The 21,401-nt window shown below is 47.7% G+C and overlaps 1 protein-coding gene across 1 annotated transcript in view; it reads right to left on the reverse strand.

Moving 5' to 3' along the window:
• Window positions 1–21,401, reverse strand: part of Cul2 (cullin 2) — a 99,277-nt gene that overhangs the window by 67,907 nt on the left and 9,969 nt on the right. Inside the window, exons 6-7 of the mRNA XM_084595568.1 lie at window positions 13,280–13,492; window positions 6,047–6,400 (exon numbers count right to left, since the gene is read on the reverse strand). Coding sequence (XP_084451694.1) covers window positions 6,047–6,400; window positions 13,280–13,492 — 567 coding nt within the window. The remainder of the gene's footprint in view (window positions 1–6,046; window positions 6,401–13,279; window positions 13,493–21,401) is intronic.

The following is a 21,401-nucleotide window of genomic DNA, read 5'->3' on the forward strand; positions in this document are numbered from 1 at the left end:
TAGCCCAGCAATTCTTCTGCTCCGGCGAAGTAGGAGAGGTTCCGTGGCGATCTTTACCCCGCACCTCCACCACACTTGTTACGTTTATTTAGACAGATCTTAGGCTGCGCTAGAGAATAGCACACAAGAGCGGGGCAGAACCAGCTTCCTCCTCTTCTGCTTATTACGCCAAACCTCATCTTCCTTCAATAAGGACCGCGGGAAGTGCGTGACAATATGATACTTATTTTTTCTTCTATAATCCAGGAACATCAGTACTACGAATCTGCCTAAAATTAACAGCATCGCAACTCTCGCGTTAAACAGAAACTGCCAGCTCAGGTCATGCTGCGAAAGAATGCATGTGCCGCGCGAACCAATAACATTCAGTTTCCATAGTTGATGACAGTAGCTAAGACCGTGAGAAGGAACTCACGGGAAAGAGAGCGGAACGAGAGCCTCTGTGAATGCATCCCCCTTCCCCTCACTTTTCCCCACGGGTGCCGGTGGCAGCGTTGAAGTGAGCTGTGGCAGATGTTGCTCACGTTCCATTTGCAGTCTGACTGCGCACTTTTGGCGGGATACTGCGATGACAACGATAAGTGTTCCTTATTGCTACTGCCTCAGATGGCAATGATGAACACAGAGCCAAGCTAGTCTGTCTGAATGACTTTGCTTCGCCTCGTTTTCACGACCGTGCAAGATCGATTATCTGTGACGATGCACGCTCGTGCCTATGTCATTCCGAAAGGAAAGAAAAAAAAAAGGAGCCTTCGGCCAAAGCCCAACTTTCACAGTAATGCTGGCACCAAATTTGGGCTGAAAAACCAAACTCCTCGACATCATATGGGCCAAAATACTGGTCATGAAAATGTACACATCCCTATGGGGCGCGTGATGGTTCCTGAACAAAGTCCAAAATATTGCGCAAATCTGAATTATTGATGTCTGATAAATTGGTTGGCAACTGTACTGTGATGCAAATGGTTCTCAGCAAATTTTTCAGGCCCACTCAAAGGACATACAGTCAAACCCGGATATATCGAACTCGAAGGGGATCGCGAAATAGTTCGATACAGTCGAACCCGGTTATATCGAACCCGGATATATCGAATTTTGGTTATATCGAACTCACGAAATATCCCCTTGAAAATCCCATGTAAAAGTATAGGAAAGCCACGTCATATATCGAACTCAATTTCACCGGTCGTTCGATATATCGAACTCCGCACCACGCACTGGAAAGTGTGCCTTCCCCAAAGACGATCACATCACCCTTGGCCATTTGCCGCGTGACGTTTTCAAGCCACGCGCGGAAGGAATGAGAGGGGACAGTTCGGCGACAGCAGGTCTGGGCAGCGCCGCGCCCATTCCCCAAAGGCACGCGCATCTGCAGTTGTCGTTTCCCGCGCGCCAACACATGACGTTTGCAAGCCATGTACGTGGGTGTGCCCATTCTTTTGCTGAGCTATCTCTCTCCTTCAGCACGCGCAACGCATGCGCCAAGCCAGCTCAGCCTGTTTTCAGACAGACGTCGGACGCTTTCTCCAGCGTATGTTGCGAACCCTCTATGTGCGGCAGCGCGGGGGCGGACGTGGCTATGGCACCTGCGGATGTTAAGAAGCGCCAGCTCTGTTTTTTTCTTTTTTTGCGAGAGTCATTCTTTCCTATCGTTGGGCTGTACGCGCGGCGTAGCGTAAGATATGGCGGCTGCGGACGTTAAAAAGCAGCAGGGATTTTGTTTTTTTTGCGGGGATGTTTATTTTATATTTTTTTATCGTTTATCCTTGCATGATGAATCAGCGAAAGCACGTGGTCAGCTGCTGCGATCATGACGCCCGCCCCAAGCGCGGCATGATAAATCGAACCAGGCTAGTGCAATCAAGCCATCACGGGCCCTCTGCCAAGTTCGCTCCCCGCCACCGCAGGAGCTATAAAAAGATAAACGCGCCCTGACGCTATTGCTGCGCAGCATCTTGGCATGCTGCCAATGAGCAGTGGATGAGACGACCGAAACGGACTGACGTGCGCCATCGACATGCAAGCGAAAATGCTCGCGATTTCCTGCCGCCGCGGCGACAAAGAAACCTTGTTTTGAGCTGCCGCGGTGGCTCGAGCGGCGAGAGGGACGCAGTTCCAACAAGTTTGAAAATGTTCGCTCTGTCGCTGCCGCTCGTCGCTTGCATGTGAGCGAGCTAGCCTTAACGCATTTTTTTTTTTTAAATTCTCGGGTGCAATAGTGGAGAGTGGGTTCATTATGCGAGTGGGTTGATAACGCGACAAATACAGTATCGTTTTTTTGCATCGTAAGTGCCGTCGCAAGCCGATTTCCGTATATCGAATTATCGATATATCGAACTATTTCGCGATCCCCTTCGAGTTCGATATATCCGGGTTCGACTGTATATCGAAAATTTGATATACAGAAATCGGCTTAAGACGCCCCTTGCGATCATGAAAAAGGATACTGTACTTGTCGCGTAACCAACCCACTTGAATGATGAACTCACCCTCCACTTTTGCCTCCGAGAATGTGAAAAAAAAAAAAAAAAAGAGTTGGTGGAGCGTCCCTCCATTTCACTTCATCGCAGGCCACAGCCTTTGTTAGCAACGCACCAATCTGCTGTGCAGACGTCACGACGTATTTATTTTATACTTTTGTCGCTAGCTCCTGCAGTGGCGGGAAGCGAACTTGGCAGAGTGCTCATGATGGCTTGATTGCACAGCTAGTTCGATTTAATCACGTCACGCTAGGGGTGGACAGCGTCACTGCCACAAAATCATTGGAATGCGTGACAGCAGCAACTGCCGTTTGAAGCGAACGATGTTAAAAGCTGGCGTCGCGATTCTAGCGGGCCGGGTGCTTTCGTTGATTCATGGCCAAATAAACGATTCCCGCAAAAAGCACCTCCGTAATGAACCTTTCCCCTCAAGCTGATGCCTATTAAAAAAAAAAAAAAATGGGTTCATTATGTGACTACATATATCGGCAGCTTACCGTTCGGAGCATTCAAGAATTGAAGTCTGTACACACAATGTGAAGATGCACTTTATTTCACAGAAAAAAAATCACTAATCATCGACTGCTTCTTCCTCTGGGCAATAAAGCGGAAAATGCTGGTCTTGATCTTGTCCAGATTGTCCAGATGTGAAAGGCCGGTGCCCTCCATCTCACCGCAACAGCGCCGAATCTTGAATCACCGTCCTCGTGAGTGCCCGCTACTCCCGCCACAATGTCTTCGTCAGCCAAGATGGCCACGGCTTGAACGTCGCTGTCGACGTTGACAAAATCGTCAACTGTGATTTCGGGCGGGACGACACCCGGAAAAAGTGAAAGATCACGGAATGCCGCATGCAAGCTTCCGTTCTCGTCCGAGAATTTTGAAACTTCTGGACAGTCACCTGCGGCCACTGCAAGACCTGTTTTGCGAAAACAATTGACCACTGTGTCCTGCTTTACGTTGTTCCAGGCGCCAGTGATCATCTGAATGGCCCCCAGCAAGTCAATCTTCAGATCGACTCCCATTCTAAGATTAATTAGGAGCCACTGAACAAGTCTCCTTCTGTAGCCGACCTTAAATGCTTTTATAATGCCCTGATCAAGTGGCTACAACCTCGCTATCGTGTTAGGCGGAAGAAATTTCAGTTCTACATGATGCAGCTCGCACGTGGTGTGATGGGCCGAGCAGTTGTCGACGAGAAGGCAAACTCGGCGGCCTGACTTGCCCAACCCCGTGTCCCATGTCTGAAGCCATTCAGAAAAAAGTTGACGCGTCATCCACGCTTTTCTGTTGAAGCCGTAGCGTACTGGAAGCTGCTTGCAGTTCTTGAAACACCGAGGCGACATACTTTTCCCAATCATGAATGGCTATAACTTACAAGATCCGTCCATATTTGCCACAAGCAAAACAGTGACGCGCACTTTGCTCATCTTCCCTCCGTGACATGTGCTCCCTCGGAGGTCGAGCGTTCTTGCTTGGCAACAATTGCCAAAAAAGGCCAGTCTCATCTGCATTAAAGATTTCTGCGGGAGAAAACTCCTCGGCGATCTTTGGCCACTCTTCAGAAAGCCACTGTTTCATTCCTTGGCTGCTGCCGCTTTCACTCTCGCCTGAAATCGTTTTTCCCACGATGCCGTGGCGGTTTTTAAACCTGTGCAGCCACCCAGGTCAGCCGCAAAAGTAACTTTCTCAAAAGCTGCAGGGTGCACACGGCACGGTCCGGAACGACTTTGCTCACCTGCCTTCAGCTTAATTTCTTCTTTGTTTTTTAGCAGCGTGCTTAGAGTGCTCTTTGAAATGCCAAATGCACTACCACCAATGACTTCTTGCCCTCTTCAACGCTCTGTAAGGCCGCCAACTTGGTTGCGAAATCCAAATTCTTCCGCTTTTTAACGTTCGTAGCCGACATAGCTTACGTGACACGGCACGCTCCCCGCCGCGAAACAAAAGAAAGAGAAATGCGCACTGCAGATAGCATCTGACATGATAACGATCCGGCGGTGGTCTGACTTTCTGTCTGTCACGCGCCGAGCTGGCTTGCCGGCACACGCGTAGCGCGTGCTGCGCTGCAGCGAACGGAGACCGAAAAAGAGGAAGGAAAGAATGGGTACATGGGTACACCCTTGCGCTTCACTCTATCTCTTAGTTTCTCCTCGCCGCAACGACACGGCTGCATTGGCTGCGTCTGCTCCGTACCGGCCGCCCGTCTCCAAAACGGTTCCCTCTTGTTCTTCCCACTCATGGCTTGCAGACGTCGTGTGCTGCCACGCGGGTCACCACAGACGCGCGCGACTTTGGGGAAAGGGCGCGGCACTGCTCTAGACCGGCCGTCGCCGAACCGGTTCTCTCTCATTTTCCGCACGCGGCTTGAAAAGCGTCATGCGGCAAACAGCCGTGGATGATGCGATCGTCTTTGTGGACGGCGCGGCGCGCCTTCGATATATCGGAGTTCGATATATTGAACGACCAGTGAATTGGAGTTCGATACACGACGCAGCTTTCTAATACTTTTACATGGGATTTTCAAGGGGATATTCCGTGAGTTCGATATAGCCAAAATTCGATATACCCGGGTTCGATATATCCGGGTTTGACTGTATTTTCTGGTCCCTTGAGGGCTGAATTAATGAGCGCTCGACCCGGTTTCATGCAGGTCCTTCTTGCACAGTAAACTACAATTAACTGAAATTTATATTGGATTCTTCAGTTGGTTCTACACTTCTGTGCAATTCTAGTTAATTTTATTTACAAATAGATGTAAATTGCGAAATAATTTTCATTTTCTTTTTTTGTGCTGATCAGATACTGTATACGATATTTGAAGGCACCTTTTCCCCATATTCGTATTCTATTCATATTCGAAAAATTCAGTTATCACACGCCCCTATTTTTTCCCTGCATCACACGCCCCTATTTTATTGTACCTGCAAGGCCTAGTGGGCATTAAACAGGGGATGGGGAACCATATAGAAGCAATAAATTTTATTTCGCAGACTAATGCCTCGTTCACAGGGCTTTGTAGAACTAGTGGAGTCACTGAGAGAAGTCTTAATCACAGTATGACTTGGTGCTTGCATGACTAAAGAGCTTACTGAATACTGCCATGAAGCATCACCTCTTTCCTGGGGGAGCAACCCCAGACATCAATTACACAAGGGGTAATATACAAAACGCTGTTGGCAATCAGAATACAACAGCTCATAGAATGAACAAAAGAGTACCAACTAGGCATGCGACCCGAACACAATCGATTCCTTTCTGCAACAAAATCTTAAAGTCTGTTACATTCACTGCCTTACTGGTCACTGCACACAGGCAATAACTCCCCTGAGTCTTGACAAAGAGCACATAATTTTACACACCAACTGCATCATAACCTCTCTCACATCAAGCAGAGAGAAGCTGTCTATGCAAGTTGATGAGCAGCAAGCAAGCAGCAGATAAGATTCCAGTGGGCAACATTTGAGTCTCTACTGGGCAAGCAGCAAACTAGCCAGGGCTCCTGTCCAAACAAATCGCGCACAGAAATGCTTTAAAAGTAAGTGAGGTGTTATTGAACAGCCCACCTGGTATGTGGTGTGGACCTGGAGCACAGCTTCGACGAAGTGCTGCGGTGAGATGGACAGGCATGATCCTCCCCCTTCGGCCGAAGATGTTGACGATGACGAAGCTGCGACGGAGGCCGCACCTCCTCCGCCACCGTTGCTGCTGCCCTGCTGGAGGCGGCCGAGGCCAACACGCTCAACGTGCCGCTGCAATTGTGTGACGAGCACCTCGAGGGCCCGAGACCCCAGGGGCCTCAAGAGGGTGTACATGCGTGACAAATCGGTCCTCCGCTCGGCCTCCATCATGGGCCCACACTCTTGCTGCAGGAAACTCAGGTGGGCGCCCACCATCTGCTGCTCACACTCACGTGTCACCTGCACGACAACAATGGGAAGTGCTCAGAAGACAGCTTGCTGTACGCCTGCCCCACCCCCCTCAACATCACTGCCATTGTCATCACAATCTTCAACCAGGTTCCCTCTTTTACAGGGCACGGGTTTACCTCAATCATCTCCAATGAGCCCCACGTCCTCGCACTAACTGCAACCACCTTCATATAGGGAACCAAAGCTGGAGTTTGCTCCGCGACGCCAGCGCTAGGTTTCCAGCGGAGTGGAGAGGAACTACAAAACCTACGTGCATCCGCGCCCACGCTGCGCGCGACTGTCAGCAGAGTCTGCGCAGCCCGCTCGCTCGGGAGCGCGTGCTACAGGCAGCCGCACGTGCACGCGGAGCGGGAGAAGGTGAGTGAGGACGAGGGGGGATGGACGCTCATCTGCGCGCGCAAAGCCGGCGCTCTTTGCCAGTGGGGTTTCTTATTTTTGCTTTTTTCTGTGCCCCGGCTGACATAGAGGCTGGCTGGAAGCATGTTTTTATCAGTGCCTTCGAAAGCGAGAAATTATGATTATTTGATCGTCGCGGACATTGTTTTCAAAGAGCGCTTGTTGGCAGGATCAGACAAAAAAAAAAAAAAAATGAACGCGAATTAGCTGCTCGACGGCAGAAGCAAACGAGAAGTATTTTGAAGGACTTGAGGCAGCACCTCTTGATGTCTCTGTCCATGTTGTTCACAGAATGAAGGGTCCAGCCATCTCATTTAGAATTGATACGCGTGTACACAGTGACGAGTGGGGAGCTTCCTTTCCATTTGTGACTGCTCACTTGAAAGGGGCCTATTCAACTCTTTGGGGACAGACGTTTTAGGCGATGCTGCCGACGCCGTGGTGCCCGATTTCGGCGCGTTTAGGACGCGTTCCCTACAAAAACACAAAGCATGCCGCCTTACCCTTTGGTTCCTGCTGACAGCGGTGAGGGGGAGTTCGCTGCTGCAGCACTAACATTTGAAATCAATGACCTATCTACCTTTAACAATGAGGGGTTTCTTAACGACCTAGGTCACTGACGAGAAGCCGAGGCATGCCAATTTTGCGGCAGTTTCCTCTCTCCACGAGACGAAGAGCGAGGAAATACCTGACAACTTTCCATGAGGGCGGGGACATCTCTCCACGGAAACCTTTGTATTCTTAATTCCATAGCTACACTGTGCAATTCCCAGTTCAGTTATCTCTCTAGCGAATGCGCAGTTTTGAGCTCCCGAAGCAGGATCGCGTATGAGAATATATCGAACAATTGACGTATGTGTTTTTCTTTTTTAAGCGCCAAGTGATGGCATTAATGACGTATATCTGTTTCTTGAGGCCGACTTGGTTCCGCGATGGCTGCTGCGGCACCGCCAGTTACAAACAGAGGTGCGAGATGCGAGCGATACTATTACCTAAAAAAAGCCGACAACCATTCCGTTACCATTTCCACACAAGTTTTGCGAAAAAGCACGGCGTCACGTTTTCGTTTCAGATTTTTTTTTCCCCCTTTGTTGGAGCGCGATGGCGGCCACAACGCGGCCGGAGGAGGAGAGAAACAACCGAGCGTGCGTGCGCAAACACGTGCTGGAAAGCAGCGCGGAGCAGACGACAGCACGCTTTTCGATGTGGCGGGGAGCAGACGACGCGGCTGCGTTGCGTGGAGGTTTTGACGTGGTATCCATGGAGGGCGCTGACGCACAGAGTGGAGCAGCGCCCCCTGGCCCAGGTTTTCTCCCCTATGCATGTGCACAAGTCCCCATTAGGCGGAGCCAAGTTTCCCCCTAGCACTCCCTTCCCACAAGGATAAGAAGTGGTCAAAAAACACTTATTTCTATGTGATAGAATTGCAATGTCCACAAAATATTATTGAGGAGTCGTTTTTCTTCCGTATATAAAATCAGTCAAGGAAGGCAGTCCCTGCCTTGTTGAGGCCTCCTTCCATACGATTTTGAAATAGTCGTTTCCGGCATTTCCAGTCCTCACATGGTCCTTAGGGAATGATGGGCGTAGCGATGCGTGCTCCAAAAACTAGTATCCGCGGCAGCCTCGGCCCGTCTCCAGTAAGAATTAACCGGTGCGCACGTAATTTAGCACCGAATTAACGAGAGTTTGCTGCAATAAACCTATGTACATTTTTGAAGGGAGGGAGTGAGCGAGCCGAATTAACGAGGGCCGAATTAACGAGGTTTTACTGTACTACGAACACCATATTAACAAATTTTTTAACAATCCCTAGCAGATTTCTTATGTTTTCAATGTAAAACTATTTCAGAATTACGAATTTCAATATAGCGTATATTTGAGAATAACAAACAAATTTTATTTTTTCTTCTATAATCTAGGAACATGAGTATTACGAATTCGGCTAAAATTAACGGCGCCACAGCTCGCAACTCTCACGTGAAACAGAAACCACTGTTTTTATGTGAATGGTCTGTGGACTGTAGCTATCATCATCAGCATATCTAGTGCCAACCCACCACAGAGCTGTGGATTAAGGGGGGACGCGGGTCTTATGGGGGGGACACAGGTCTTTCAGACTAAAAATATGCGAAAAAAAAAAAATCACTTTTTAGAAAATGTGGTTTTCGAAATCAGCAGCTCTTTTATCTACCTACCGTATTTATACCCCTGTCAAGTGCACAAAATAAAGTGCACTTACGGCGAGTGTCACTTAAGAAAAGTGCACTCTACCGCTGCTAAACAGTGTAACATAAGTGCGCTTGCCAAAGTGTGCACTCAGGTCGGAGTGCGTTTGCAAAAGAGACTTCCAGGGCTGAGCGCGTAGCCTTGCCGGTAGAAATTTCTTCGTCACAAATGTATTATGTAATAAGATATGTATACAAGTTAATTTTACGTGTTTTGTACATATTTTCATTTGATGAAATGTTTTATAAATAGCGACGGGCAAAATATCAAATAACAAAAAAGTGATGTAACCGCGTACGTAACTTCCACATTATGAGTGGTGCGCCACTGCGGCTACGCCATTTTCAGTTAGGAGGCGGTTGTTATTGTTCATGGTGTTCGTTGATAAGGGGTCTATGAATCATGGCCCGGTGTCAAATTTTAAGCATTTTTTAAATGTTTTACTACTTTAAAAAGCAGTTCCCAGAACTTCGCGCTTGGAGGTTCCAATTTCTTTTTTAAAGCATGTTTTTCAGTTGCTAGTTTCGTACCAACGAGTGCTTATGCGAGTCCACTTCGCTTTCCCGTTTAGCACTGCGTAGCGTAAAGTCTCTTTCAAGCTGTGAAGTGCACTCCACGGAAGTGAACTTTAACTTGCATGCTTGACTGGGGTATTACTTGCATAACGCTCGCACTTTTTTTCGCGGAAAATTGATGCTAAGTTGGGGAGTGCGATAATTATGCGGGCAAAATTTTCGAGCAAATGTTTCGTAGCGCTAAAAGCAAATTTAAAAAGCGAATTGGGATTCGTAGGTCAGCTATTGTAAATATAACCAAAACATTACTTTCAAGCAGAACTTACCCTTGTTATAAAAGTACAGGGTCGCCAAAAGCACAAATTGCTAAAGCACTTTATTTACCGCACACAGCCTCATCATCACTCCCCGCGTTTCGTGGTATAATGCTCACAGCAGACCATACAGTTCTACTCTCAATCAGAGACTTGATCCGAGTCCGTGTCGACACTGCAATCACTGTCTCCGTGCTACACAGAACTCGACGCCGAAGTGCCTGCTGGCAGCATGGTTGCCATGCTGTAGCCCGTACCCGAAAGCTTTCAGTTTAAAAGTACCTGTATAACTTGTGTAACGCCCCACTGCGATGCGGCACCAAGAACACGGTAGACGGTGGTACAAAGCAAGCAACACGGACGAAACGAAGGAACAATGACAACGAGACACGGAGACACCTCACAAAATGGCGACGACTACAAGCATCACGGAGGTAAAAAAAAATACGAACATAACCGATGATGATGATATAATCAAGCACGCTATCACCGCCTGGTAGCACGTGCACACTAGGTTCAGTTCAGCTAGGTTCAGGCCAGCTAGGTTCAGTAGCGCTCCAAAGATGGCGCTTGTTGCTACTAGCAGACGACTCTTGCGGTGGTAAAATGGGTGGTGCGATGATTATGTGCGGAAAAAAGAAATTCCAATTTTTGACGCCTAATGTTGGGGGTGCGAGCATTATGTGAGTAAATATGGTATCTGCTAAGTTCTTCATCTCTAGGATCAGTATTTTAGTCACAGTGCAAATTTATATAATCGATGTTGCCTGAATTTGGGCCGAACGGCCGCCGAAACAACCATTTTTCGCGAGGCGTAGCTCCCATTTCGTGCGCAGCATCGAAGAAATCTTGGTGTTATTCGAAAGAGCCGACCTTCTTCAAAATGCTGCCTCTGCTGTTTCCATTCGCTCATTGGTCGCATAAAAGATGGCAAAAAAGAAAATATGGCATTCGCAATTCCGTTGGCTTTCGGGGTGCACGTGATGGCAGGGCATCACCGCATTGGTGGAGTTGGCTGGCAGCGTCTGCTCGGTGCGCCTGAGCCGCGGGGAGACTGCAGAGAAGTGACGCTGGTCACATTTAGTTTCGAACCGCGAGGTGCATTGCCGGCAAGATTTTGGGAAAAAGAGAAAAAAAATTGTTGAATAATCGTCTAGGAATGCCCTGCCCCAGCTGTGTGCGCTCAGGCCGACGAAAGTCGTGCACTGAACAATCGTGTGTATGAGCCTGAAGTAGGCCTAGCGTGTTTCCCAGCACGGAAGACTGCTACTGCCAGCGGTCGCACCTGCTGCGACACTACACAGTGATATCGCAGGCCGCAGATGAGCAGAAAGATAAGCTCGAAACAGAAAAAGCTTGAACTCATGCCAACTCCAGCAACAAAGCAGTAGACGGATTGTTTTCGTGACGATGACGGCAGCGCGGCGGACAGTCCGCTTGGCGAGGCGAAGTTCACGATCATCAGATGTAAAGTTTTTCGAGACTGGCGAAGTGTAAAACATACTGCGGCGATATTCGCATTGAAAAAGGTGAACGTGAATAAGGAATCGCCGTCAAACTTATTCTACAGTGCATAGACTGCGGGGACATGCTGTCGTCGTAGAGCCGCGCGTTTGCGCTGACCGGATCGCGTTCATAGTCTTTAGTGAATGTACTTGCTTCCCGTGCAATGCAGAGCACTGGAAAGCAGCAAACAGCTCCAAATTAAATTTTCTTTTTTTTTTTGCAATGAATGTTCCTCACCGCGGTCTTGATGCGAGAACGTGGCAAAACAATGTACGTGAAAAAAAAAAAAAAAAAAAGTTGCTGCCTGCATGCAACTCGCGCAGCCAAAAAGTTACAACTGAACGTGCTGCAACTACAAATCAAAATGAAAGAGGCGATACTTAGACGTTGGAAAGCAAAAACTACATCCCTGAAGGTTTCTAGTCATTTTAAATTGTAAATTTAAATAATCCCCCGTTTCTTTTTTGCTCTTTTCTCATAACATGCATTGTCGACCCCTTGCAGTTTTCCGGCCTCAATATCTTGGTACCCAAAGCACGTAGAGCTGAAATTCTTTTTTGCAATGGGAAGCTAAATGTATGCCGTGTGAAATGTTGAAAGCAGATTTTTTGTTTTTGAAAGTTAAAATTAATTATTTTGGTTATTCCCACTTGGTAGACACTTTGTATACTGAAATTAATAAGGCGCTGCAAAATGAGTGCTAATTAACATATCGGGAAACTGCATTCTTTGCATTCTGCATTCTTTATAACATTTCATTCTTTACTCTTCTAGCTACCTAACTATGGTCTAATTTTAATACAGGTAGCGAATAAAAAAAATATCACTAATACTCCTTGGCAACTTTTTTTGGCTACTATGAAACGTTTGTTCCAGTTGGCGACTTTTTCGGCCACTTTTGAGAGATTTTTGGCGCTTTGCTTCCATGAGCACCTGGCAACGCTGTGCAGTAGACAGCAGGCCTGGGCGCCTGCCTTTTTTCTCCTACATCTCTTCCTTTTCTTCCTGCGTTGCGTGTCGTTCGCGGTCAGGCGGTTGTGCCATTCGCGTCTGTGGGAAGGTTTTCTTTTTTTTCTTTTTTGGTCGCGAATTACTTTATTACGAAGCTTACGCAAGATCTGACAATGACTGCAGTCAGCAAATGTGTCAAGGAGATAAGAAAGCAGCTCTCATTGCAAGAAATCGACGCAGAGAAAGAGCGAATCAGCCTCTGCACTATAGCATAGCATTGTCCTAGCTATAGGATTGTCCTATTGACCACTGCAATCATTTTGAAAGACCGAGACAAGATTTTCAAATTTCGGGGAACACTGAAGATGAGGTCATATTGAACCTTGATGTTTTTTTTTGCACACATATACAAAGTCAGTACTTTCATCGCTCGGTGCAATCACACACTCGACGAGGTGTTACACAAAGTGGAAGGTGTATGTACTGTAGTGGTGTAATGTAGTGCATGGTCGTGTTTGCTGCACGCGGCACAATAAAATAACTGATTTCTTCACATAAATCAGCTTTGAGGTTAGTGCAACGTTTTCATTTGAGGCTTTCTTGTCTAGACACGTGCCTACTGCCAAGGCACGTCATTTCCATACCTAGGTTTGACCACTGGCTTATAATTGCAGATTTTTCATTACAACGGTATTTCAAAATAAACGATTTTTTGCAGCCCTGCCACTCTGCTAGCGCAACACCCGTGACAGAACTTATGGCTGACGTAGCTTTACAAGGTGCTTGAGGATAAACATAAATCACAAGCTTTGCTATAGAAAGTGCTTACCTCGCCCTCTCTTTGAAATGTTCTTGAAGAAAAACAAGCGGAGCACATATATGCCTCAAAAAGAGATGCCCTGCACTCCTTGTTCATCCTCCTCCCAGAAGAAGCAAGTGGGAAGTACATGTAGTACCTTGGGGTAGGAGCTGGGGTGGAGGAAGCGGCGGGCGCGCAGGTTCTCCTGGGCGAGGCACTGCAGCACCCGTTCCATGTATGCCGAGCAGTCACACTCCTCGAGCAGCCGGTGGGCCTCCCGCTGCAGGTGCTTGCCCGTCTCCGCCAGGAAGGGCGCCTCAAACAATTCCTGGTAGAGCGCCAGCGGCTGCTTGCGCTTGTACTCCTCCACCTGCACAAGGCGGGTCGATATGAGGCACCCTCCTCACCAGGACTGAAATCTGCTCCAACAAGCAACGACATTTCCAAGGACAAAGTGTGTCCACAAGCCCAAGCAAAATACCAACACTAATCTGCCAGAGTCTTCAAATATATTTTTAAGTCATCCAAAGCAAACAAAACCTGTATATAAGAAGTGCAGGAAATGCATTTGTGAAGATCTGTTTATAGCACGTGGAGATTATTTATACCTGCCCACCCCAACTTGCTGCAAATGCAATGTCAACAAAGTACATGCCCTGCACGACCCCTCATTTATAGTGCTGGGCCACGCAATCACAGCATCTATAATGTATGGGCTGTGTTCAGTGTTGAAGGGTATAGCCATGACTACAGTCGAACCAGGATACACAGCCGCCGACCGATTTTTCGGACCCTCAAGGGCCGAGATAGCGTCCGGAAAATCAGGCAGTCCGAAAAAACGAATTCACGCAAAAAAAATCACTTTATTTAGAGAGCGGCTTGAAAAAGGGGTCAATAAGCCTCTGCGGGCTTGAACGTCGGCAAGGGTGACGTTCTCGCTGTACACAGCCGAAAGCACCATCAGAGCTCGGGATAGTTCCTTGCAAGTTGGCAGCACAGCCTCTGGCTGCTCACTGTCAGAGCCCGAGTCATCACTTCCAAGCAACTGGTGAACAATTTCGTCGCAGGTGAGTTCAGCGCAGAGCTCGATCTCGCTGTCAGCGCTAGCAAACTGCTCCAGCGTCACTTCCATGGGAACGGCTCGTGCTGCGCGCAAGTGCTCGATGAGGTCAGCAGATGAAGACAGCTGATGGGATACACTGGCGCTATCATCAGATGATGACGGCACTTCATCTCTGATCGCGAAATCAGCATGCCGGAAGCAATTCCGCAGTGTCTCCCGGTCACCGCTTTCCAAGCATCGGAAAGCATGCAGAGTGATGCTGTAGGTTTTGCCGCTGTCCATGCATAACACCATGCGACTAAGCACGCCTGAACGATAGAGGTGCTTGAGTGTCCGGATAACGCCCAGCATTAGTGTCCGGTAGTTGACGCGGTGATGTAAACAGCACAACACACAACACGCGAATGGCGACCGCGGCGACTGGCGACTGTGCACGACGGCAGCACGGCAGAGCTGGCACTGGCGGGACGGTGCAGCAAGCAGTGCCTGCTATCGAGGCTATACCGGGTATGCAAGGTGACAATATGACACGTGGGTTCGAGGTTGCAGAAAACCAAAATGATAGTGGCCAGAAAAGCAAAATGGCACCGGCATTGTTTGCATTTCGGTAGCTCTTAAGTCACGAATCGAAAGAAAAAGTCCGGAGAATCGAACGAGAAGAATTTGAAACGTCAGAAATTTCGGTCGGTGTTATACTACATTGACTCTATAGAGTGCGTGGCGGTGCCATGGCAAGGTCCGGATTTTCAGGCAGTTCCGGAAAATTGGGCTTCCGAAATATCGGTTGGCGACTGTATATCGAACCCGGATAATTCGAATTTTGTTTATATCGAACTCACAGAATATCCCCTTGAAAATCCCATGCAAAAGTATAGGAAAGCTGCATCGTACATCGAACTCAATTTCGCTGTTCGTTCGATATATCGAACTCCACACCAAGCACTGGAAGGTGCGCTTTCCCCAAAGACGATCGCATCACCCTCGGCTGTTTGCTACGTGATGTTTTCAAACCACCCGTGGAAGGAATGAGAGGGAACAGTTCGGCAACAGCTGGTCGGTCTAGGGCAGCGGCGCGGCCTTTCTCCAAAGGCGTGCGCATCTGCGGTGATTGTTTGCCGCGCGCCAGCCCGTGACGTTTGCAAGCCACGTATGTGAAGGAACGAGAGGGAACCGTTTTGCCAACGGCCGGTACGGAGCAGAAACAGCCAATGCAGCCGTGGCATTCGGGAGAGGGAGAAAACGCGATAGAGCGAAGCGCAAGGGTGTTCCCTATCTTCTGCCGAGCTCTCTCTCTCCTTTCTCCCTCTTTCCCGGCCTTTGTTTGCAGCAGCACACACTATGCATGCGCCGACAAGCCAGCTCAGCCCATGGCAGACAAAACGTCGGACGCTTTCTCCAGTGTGTGTTGTGAACCCTCTGCACATGGCGGCTGATGTGCAATGCGCGTCTCATGTCGTCCTGCAAAATGCACGTAAGCTATGGCTGCGGAATAAGAAGTGGCAGATCTGTTTCTTTCATTCTTCCTTTTGCGAATCCACCATCCTTGTTGTGCGAAACATGCGGCGCAGCGTAAGCTATGACGGCTGCGAACGTTAAGAAGCAGGAGAATTTTTTTTTTTAGGCGACAGTTGTCTATCCTTGCATCTATGAAGCAATGAAAGCATGTGGTCAGCTGCGATCATCACACCAGCTTTTAGCATTGTTAGCTTCAAATGGCATTTGCAGCTATCACACTTTCCAATGATTTTGTGACAGTGGACTACGCCCACTCCAAGCGCGGCGTAATAAATCGAACCAAGCTTATGCAATCAAGCCATCACGGGCATTCTTCCATGTTCGCTCCCCGCCACTGCAGGAGCTGTAAAACCTCGTTACAAGAGACACTCAAGGGAACCCAAAAATTCATATCAACTCGTATGTGCGGCAGTTTAAATTCCCTTATCTAAATTCTGTTCCGTATCAGTGTCTTGTTTTGTTGCATTATGTCAGGAACCAAGAAGGAGTGCCTCCTTTTGACTAGGAAGTCAAAATGTCCTTATTGGTTCAGCCACTGTCGTCACATTCCTGTGTGACTGAAACAACTGGGACATTTTGACTTCTCAGTAAAGAGGAGGAACTCCTTCTTGGTTCCTGACATATTGCAACAAAACAGGACACTGATATGGAAGAGAATGCAACAGAATTTAATTAAGGGAATCTAAAAACTGTCGCACATACAAGTTGGTACGAGTCAGCTGCATTGCATGAGTGTGCCTGGGTTAATTGTGTCTCTTATAAATAGTGAATAAATTATTCTAGGGACCTGCAAAAGTTGTCCTTAGTAACAGAGTGTCTCTTGTAACAATGTCTCTTGTATGCAATGTTATTAACATGGCAAACATAGGAAAACCAGCCAAACCATTTTCAAGTCTCTTATAACCGCCGAAACGGAGGGATGCGCCACTGACTAAAGGCTGTTTCACATGCAAGCAAAAACTCTCGCGATTTCCGCTCTGGCAACGCAAAAACCTCTTTCAAGCTGTCGCAGTGGCTCGAGCGACGCAGTTCCAACGAGTTGAAAATTTTTCACACTGTCGCCACTGCTTGTCACTGAATTCGCTCTATCGCTTGCATGTGAACAGGCTTTAACACTTTTTTTTTTCAAGTTCTCGGGAGCAAAAGTGCAGGGTAGGTTCATCATGCGATGGGTTGATTATGCGATAAAGCGAAGGCTCATTAATTCAAACCCCGATAATTCGAACTACACCGCTCCAGAGATCTGTGTACAAAAAAGCCCGCTAATTTAAATGAGAGTCTGTTCCACAACAGAAAAATCTAACTACGCGCCACCGCGTATGGGCGGCTTGGCACACAGCACGTGGCAAAAAAAAAAAATTGCCTCGGAGAAAGAGCGGCGTAGTTAGAGGCTGCGCGCGACCAAAATGGGGAAAAAAGATGAAACCAGATAGAACCATGCAAAAGTGGGTAAAGCCTGAATGGCGGCATGACTGGCACGGCGGCACCGGAGGGTAGGATTGGCGGCCATGGCTGCCTGCTCTCTTCCACGCAACCTTCGAAGCTCATAATTAAATACTCCTTAATTCAAGCCCTGTTAAGGGGAGATGCGGGTCGAAAAACGCGGGTTTTTTCGAAAATGACGAATTTTTTGTTTTTACTTGTTTTGTCAAGTTTAGTATCTCTACTTTCATGAAAATAAAAATCAAAGCTGAGTTTAAACAGGAAATGGGCTGAAATTACGTTTAAAGAGCGCACAGTGGCGGTTAAATGACCGAAAGTATGCTATCTTCGAGCGTCCCGCGGTCGGCATAGCGCAGTTGATCGCCGTTGCGGATCACGTGAGGAGATCAGCCAAGCCACATTCTCCCAATCACCACAGTTGCCCGGCGACTAAAACGCAAGCAATAATAAAAAAAAGCATGCCTACGTCGAGTTTTTCGAGCGCTGCGACTGGTTTTTAAATCACGTGGTACGAATCGAGCCTCGCTATTGGCCGCCGCGCGCGTGCATGTGGCGAAGCCCACTTGCTGGCTCCATGCTACGTCGAGGTGCGTTTCCGAGTGACGATCGTTCGGCAACTTTATCTTCGTCATGGATGAAGCACAATTGAGCCGGCGCAGTCACCGAGGAGTGAAATACCGTTCTGTTCACAAATATAGAGGACGTTGGCAAAAATCGAAAGAGAAGGCTCGTCCAGTGACAACTCGACCTGTGGCAGTTAGGCCTAGTGGAACCGACGCCGATCCCTCCAGCGTTTCAGATGCCTCCGAGGAATTTGAAGCGGCGTTAGATTGTGTGAGTGCCTCGGAAAAAAAGATTGGGCATTTCTAAGGTGAGGAAATAGCCTGCGATGAGGCGCCATCTGTAGTTACTGACTTGGCAGCGGTGAACGTTCTTGTGCGCGGCGCGATTTGCCCAAGCCAGCGTTCAGGACTTCCAGTATTCGGGAACCGGCCGCAAAGCGCAGACTCGCTTCGTTTCTTGAACTACTCTGTGAGACCTCTGCCTGCCCGCAATGTGTGCTTTCCACAACATACTGATAGCGGCGAGTTATGGCGTGCAGGGATGCGAGCAGAGATTGACAGCGGGAGCTAGGATGAAAGCTTCGCCGTCAACGTCAAAGCTGCTGTGGCGGCCTGTTTTATAGGAATTGGATATGAGCAGCTAGTGCGATTTTCCTCAATTATTGGACTCCACAAGCCAATGCATCATAGCTTGGCACATCCAGAGAAATAACAATGCAGAAACAAATGTCCTTGAAGCTGACTGCGGAAGCGAACGCAAATCGCCGCACACTGAAGAAAAAAAGCGCATATCGGAGTCCACTCGCAAGGGTCATGAGGGAGCGACATATGCTGTAGGAAGTTTCTAGTGCCAGTGGCAGCTTTATGGACAATTTCTTCTTTTGAACCAAAGTTTGATCGGAACTGAAGCTCTCTTTTTTAAATAAACATGCGATTTTAACTTCAAATGCATTTTTCTCAAAATGCAATTTTGGGCAATTTTCAGCGTTTGCCCTTCATGTTTTTGGTACTTCTGATGCTCATATCTGAATAAAATTTTGCACACATTTTCTCTAAGGTATGAGGAGTGCCATTATCTCTTTCAAGAATAAATACTGATCAAATATTTACAGAAAAAAAAAAAAATACCACATGGTGGTGTCTTGACAATGTAGACTTGCCAGGTTCAAATTTTTCACGTCATTAGCATACTTAATATGCACTTTATTATTAGTTTTTGGCACTCTACAGTTTATATGGATCAAAATGAGCCATCAACGATGTGTGTTTATGGAAGTTTAGTATGGCAAAGAAGGGGGGCAAAAGAGTGTATATTTTACACACTGTCACTGAACAAAACAAAAACTATGCAACTTACAATAAACCTAATTGCAGATTTGAAATCAGCATAAAAAACTGAATTATTAACCAGAGTTTCATAGCTCTAAGTCAAATATTAAAGAAAAACTGTCTTCGAGTAGCATCTCCCCTTAATTCGGAAGTGCACATAAGCACTGTCGGCGTGGTCCCAGAAAACACCCACGAAAAGCTATGAGTTCGGATGAGCACTACGAGTTACGCATTTTTTTTGTTGTTTTTTTGCGAGAGGCATCCACCCTTTCATCCCTCGGCCGTCAACAGAGAGCAGACGGTCGGCCACGAGTGGGTTCTTTACTTGAGGAGATACGGTAATATTTGCCGTAACGTAGATGGCTCTTGTCAGTTTTTCAAGGCCATTCAATAATTCGAACATCGAATAATTCTAACTCCCTCCAGTCCCATGACGTTCGAATTAACGAGCTTTTACTGTATCATTTTTCACTACTGTAAGTTGCGTCTCAAGCAGATTTCTGTATATCGAATTACTGATACAGTCGAACCCAGATATATCGAACCCGGATATATCGAATTTTGGTTATATCGAACTCACGGAATATCCCCTTGAAAATCCCATGCAAAAGTATAGGAAAGCCGCGTCATATATCGAACTCAATTTCACCGGTCGTTCGATATATCAAACTCCGCACCACACACCGGAAAGTGTGCCTTCCTCAAAGACGATCGCATTACCCTCGGTCGTTTGCCGCGTGACGTTTTCAAGCCACGCGCGGAAGGAATAAGAGGGGACAGTTCGACTAGGGCAACACCGTGCCCTCTCCCCTAAGGCGCGCGCATTTGTGGTTATCATTTCCCGTGTGCCAGCACGTGACGTTTGCAAGCCATGTGCGTAAATGAACCAGAAAGAACCGGTGGGAACGAGAGGGGGAAAACGCGATAGAGCGAAGCGTAAGGGTGTGCCCATTCTTTTGCCGAGCTATCCCTCTCCTTCCTCTTCCCGGCCTTTGTTCGCAGTAGCACGCGCTACGCACGCGCTACGCATGCGCCAAGCCAGCTCAGCCCGTTTTCAGACAGAACGTCGGACGCTTTCTCCACCGTGTGCTGCGAACCCTCTGCGCACGGCAGCTGACGTGGCTATGGTGCCTGCGTAAGTTAAGAAGCGACAGAACTTTTTTTTTTTTTTTTTTTTTTGTGAGAGTCGTTTGTTCTTATCGTTGTGCTGTACGCGCGGCGTAGCGTAAGATATGGCGTTACGAAGCGGCTTTTCTTTTTTTTTTTTTTGCGGGAGTCGTTTATTTTTACATGTATGAATCAACGAAAGCATGCGGTCAGCTGCGATCATGACACCGGCTTTTACCACTTTTTGCTCCAAACAGCATTTGCAGCTACTTTATCACGCTTTCCAATGATTTTGTGGCAGTAGACTACGCCGGCCCCAAGCACGGCGTGATAAATCGAACCAGGCTTGTGCAATCAAGCCATCACGGGCAGTCTGCCAAGTTCGCTCCCCGGCGCGGAAGGAGCTATCAAAAGATAAACACGTCGCGACGTTATCGCTGCGCAGCATCTTGGCATGCTGCCAAGAAATGAGCTGTGGATGAGACGACCGAAACGGAATGCGACATGCAAGCGATAACGCTGGCGATTTCTGCCGCGGTGACACAGAAACCTTTTGAGCTGCCGCGGTGGCTGCTCGTACGGTGCAGTTTCAACAAGTTGGAAATTTTTTGCTCTGTCGCTGCCGCTCGTCGCTGAGATCGCTTAACGCTTGCATGTGAGCGAGCTGTCCTTAACGCCTTTTTTTTTTTCCAAATTCTCGAGTGCAAAAGTGGAGGGTGGGTTCATTATGCGTGTGAGTTGATTACGCGCCAAATACAGTATCGTTTTTTCGCATCGTAAGTGCCGTCCCAAGCCGATTTCTGTATATCGAATTATCGATATATCGAACTATTTCGCGATCCCCTTCGAGTTCGATATATCCGGGTTCGACTGTATATCGAACTCTTTCGTGATCTCCTTAATGTTCGATATATCTGGAGTCTACTGTAGTGCATTTGCAACATCTGTAGGAAAGTGGTGGGCATCCCTGAATACGCACGCACACTGTACGCAATGCATTCTGGCTAGAGAATTTTAACTTTTTGATGAAATTTGCACACAAGTGTGCATGCTTTGGCTTCGCAGCTTTTTTTCAAAATATGGTCTACCTGGCAGGAATATGTCAGGAGTATGTTTGCTTCAGGTGAATTTTCACCTTGCAAAAAGAATGTTGTCTTCGTGCCAACTAGCAAATGCGGCAAATAATGCACCAAAAAGCAGTGTGCTTAGTAAACTGTTTATTGGATGGAAAAACAGCACGACAGACGAACACGACAGCA

This window comes from Amblyomma maculatum, chromosome 2, assembly GCF_055883805.1.
Source record: "Amblyomma maculatum isolate TAMU_Amacu chromosome 2, ASM5588380v1, whole genome shotgun sequence".
Lineage (NCBI taxonomy): Eukaryota > Metazoa > Arthropoda > Arachnida > Ixodida > Ixodidae > Amblyomma > Amblyomma maculatum.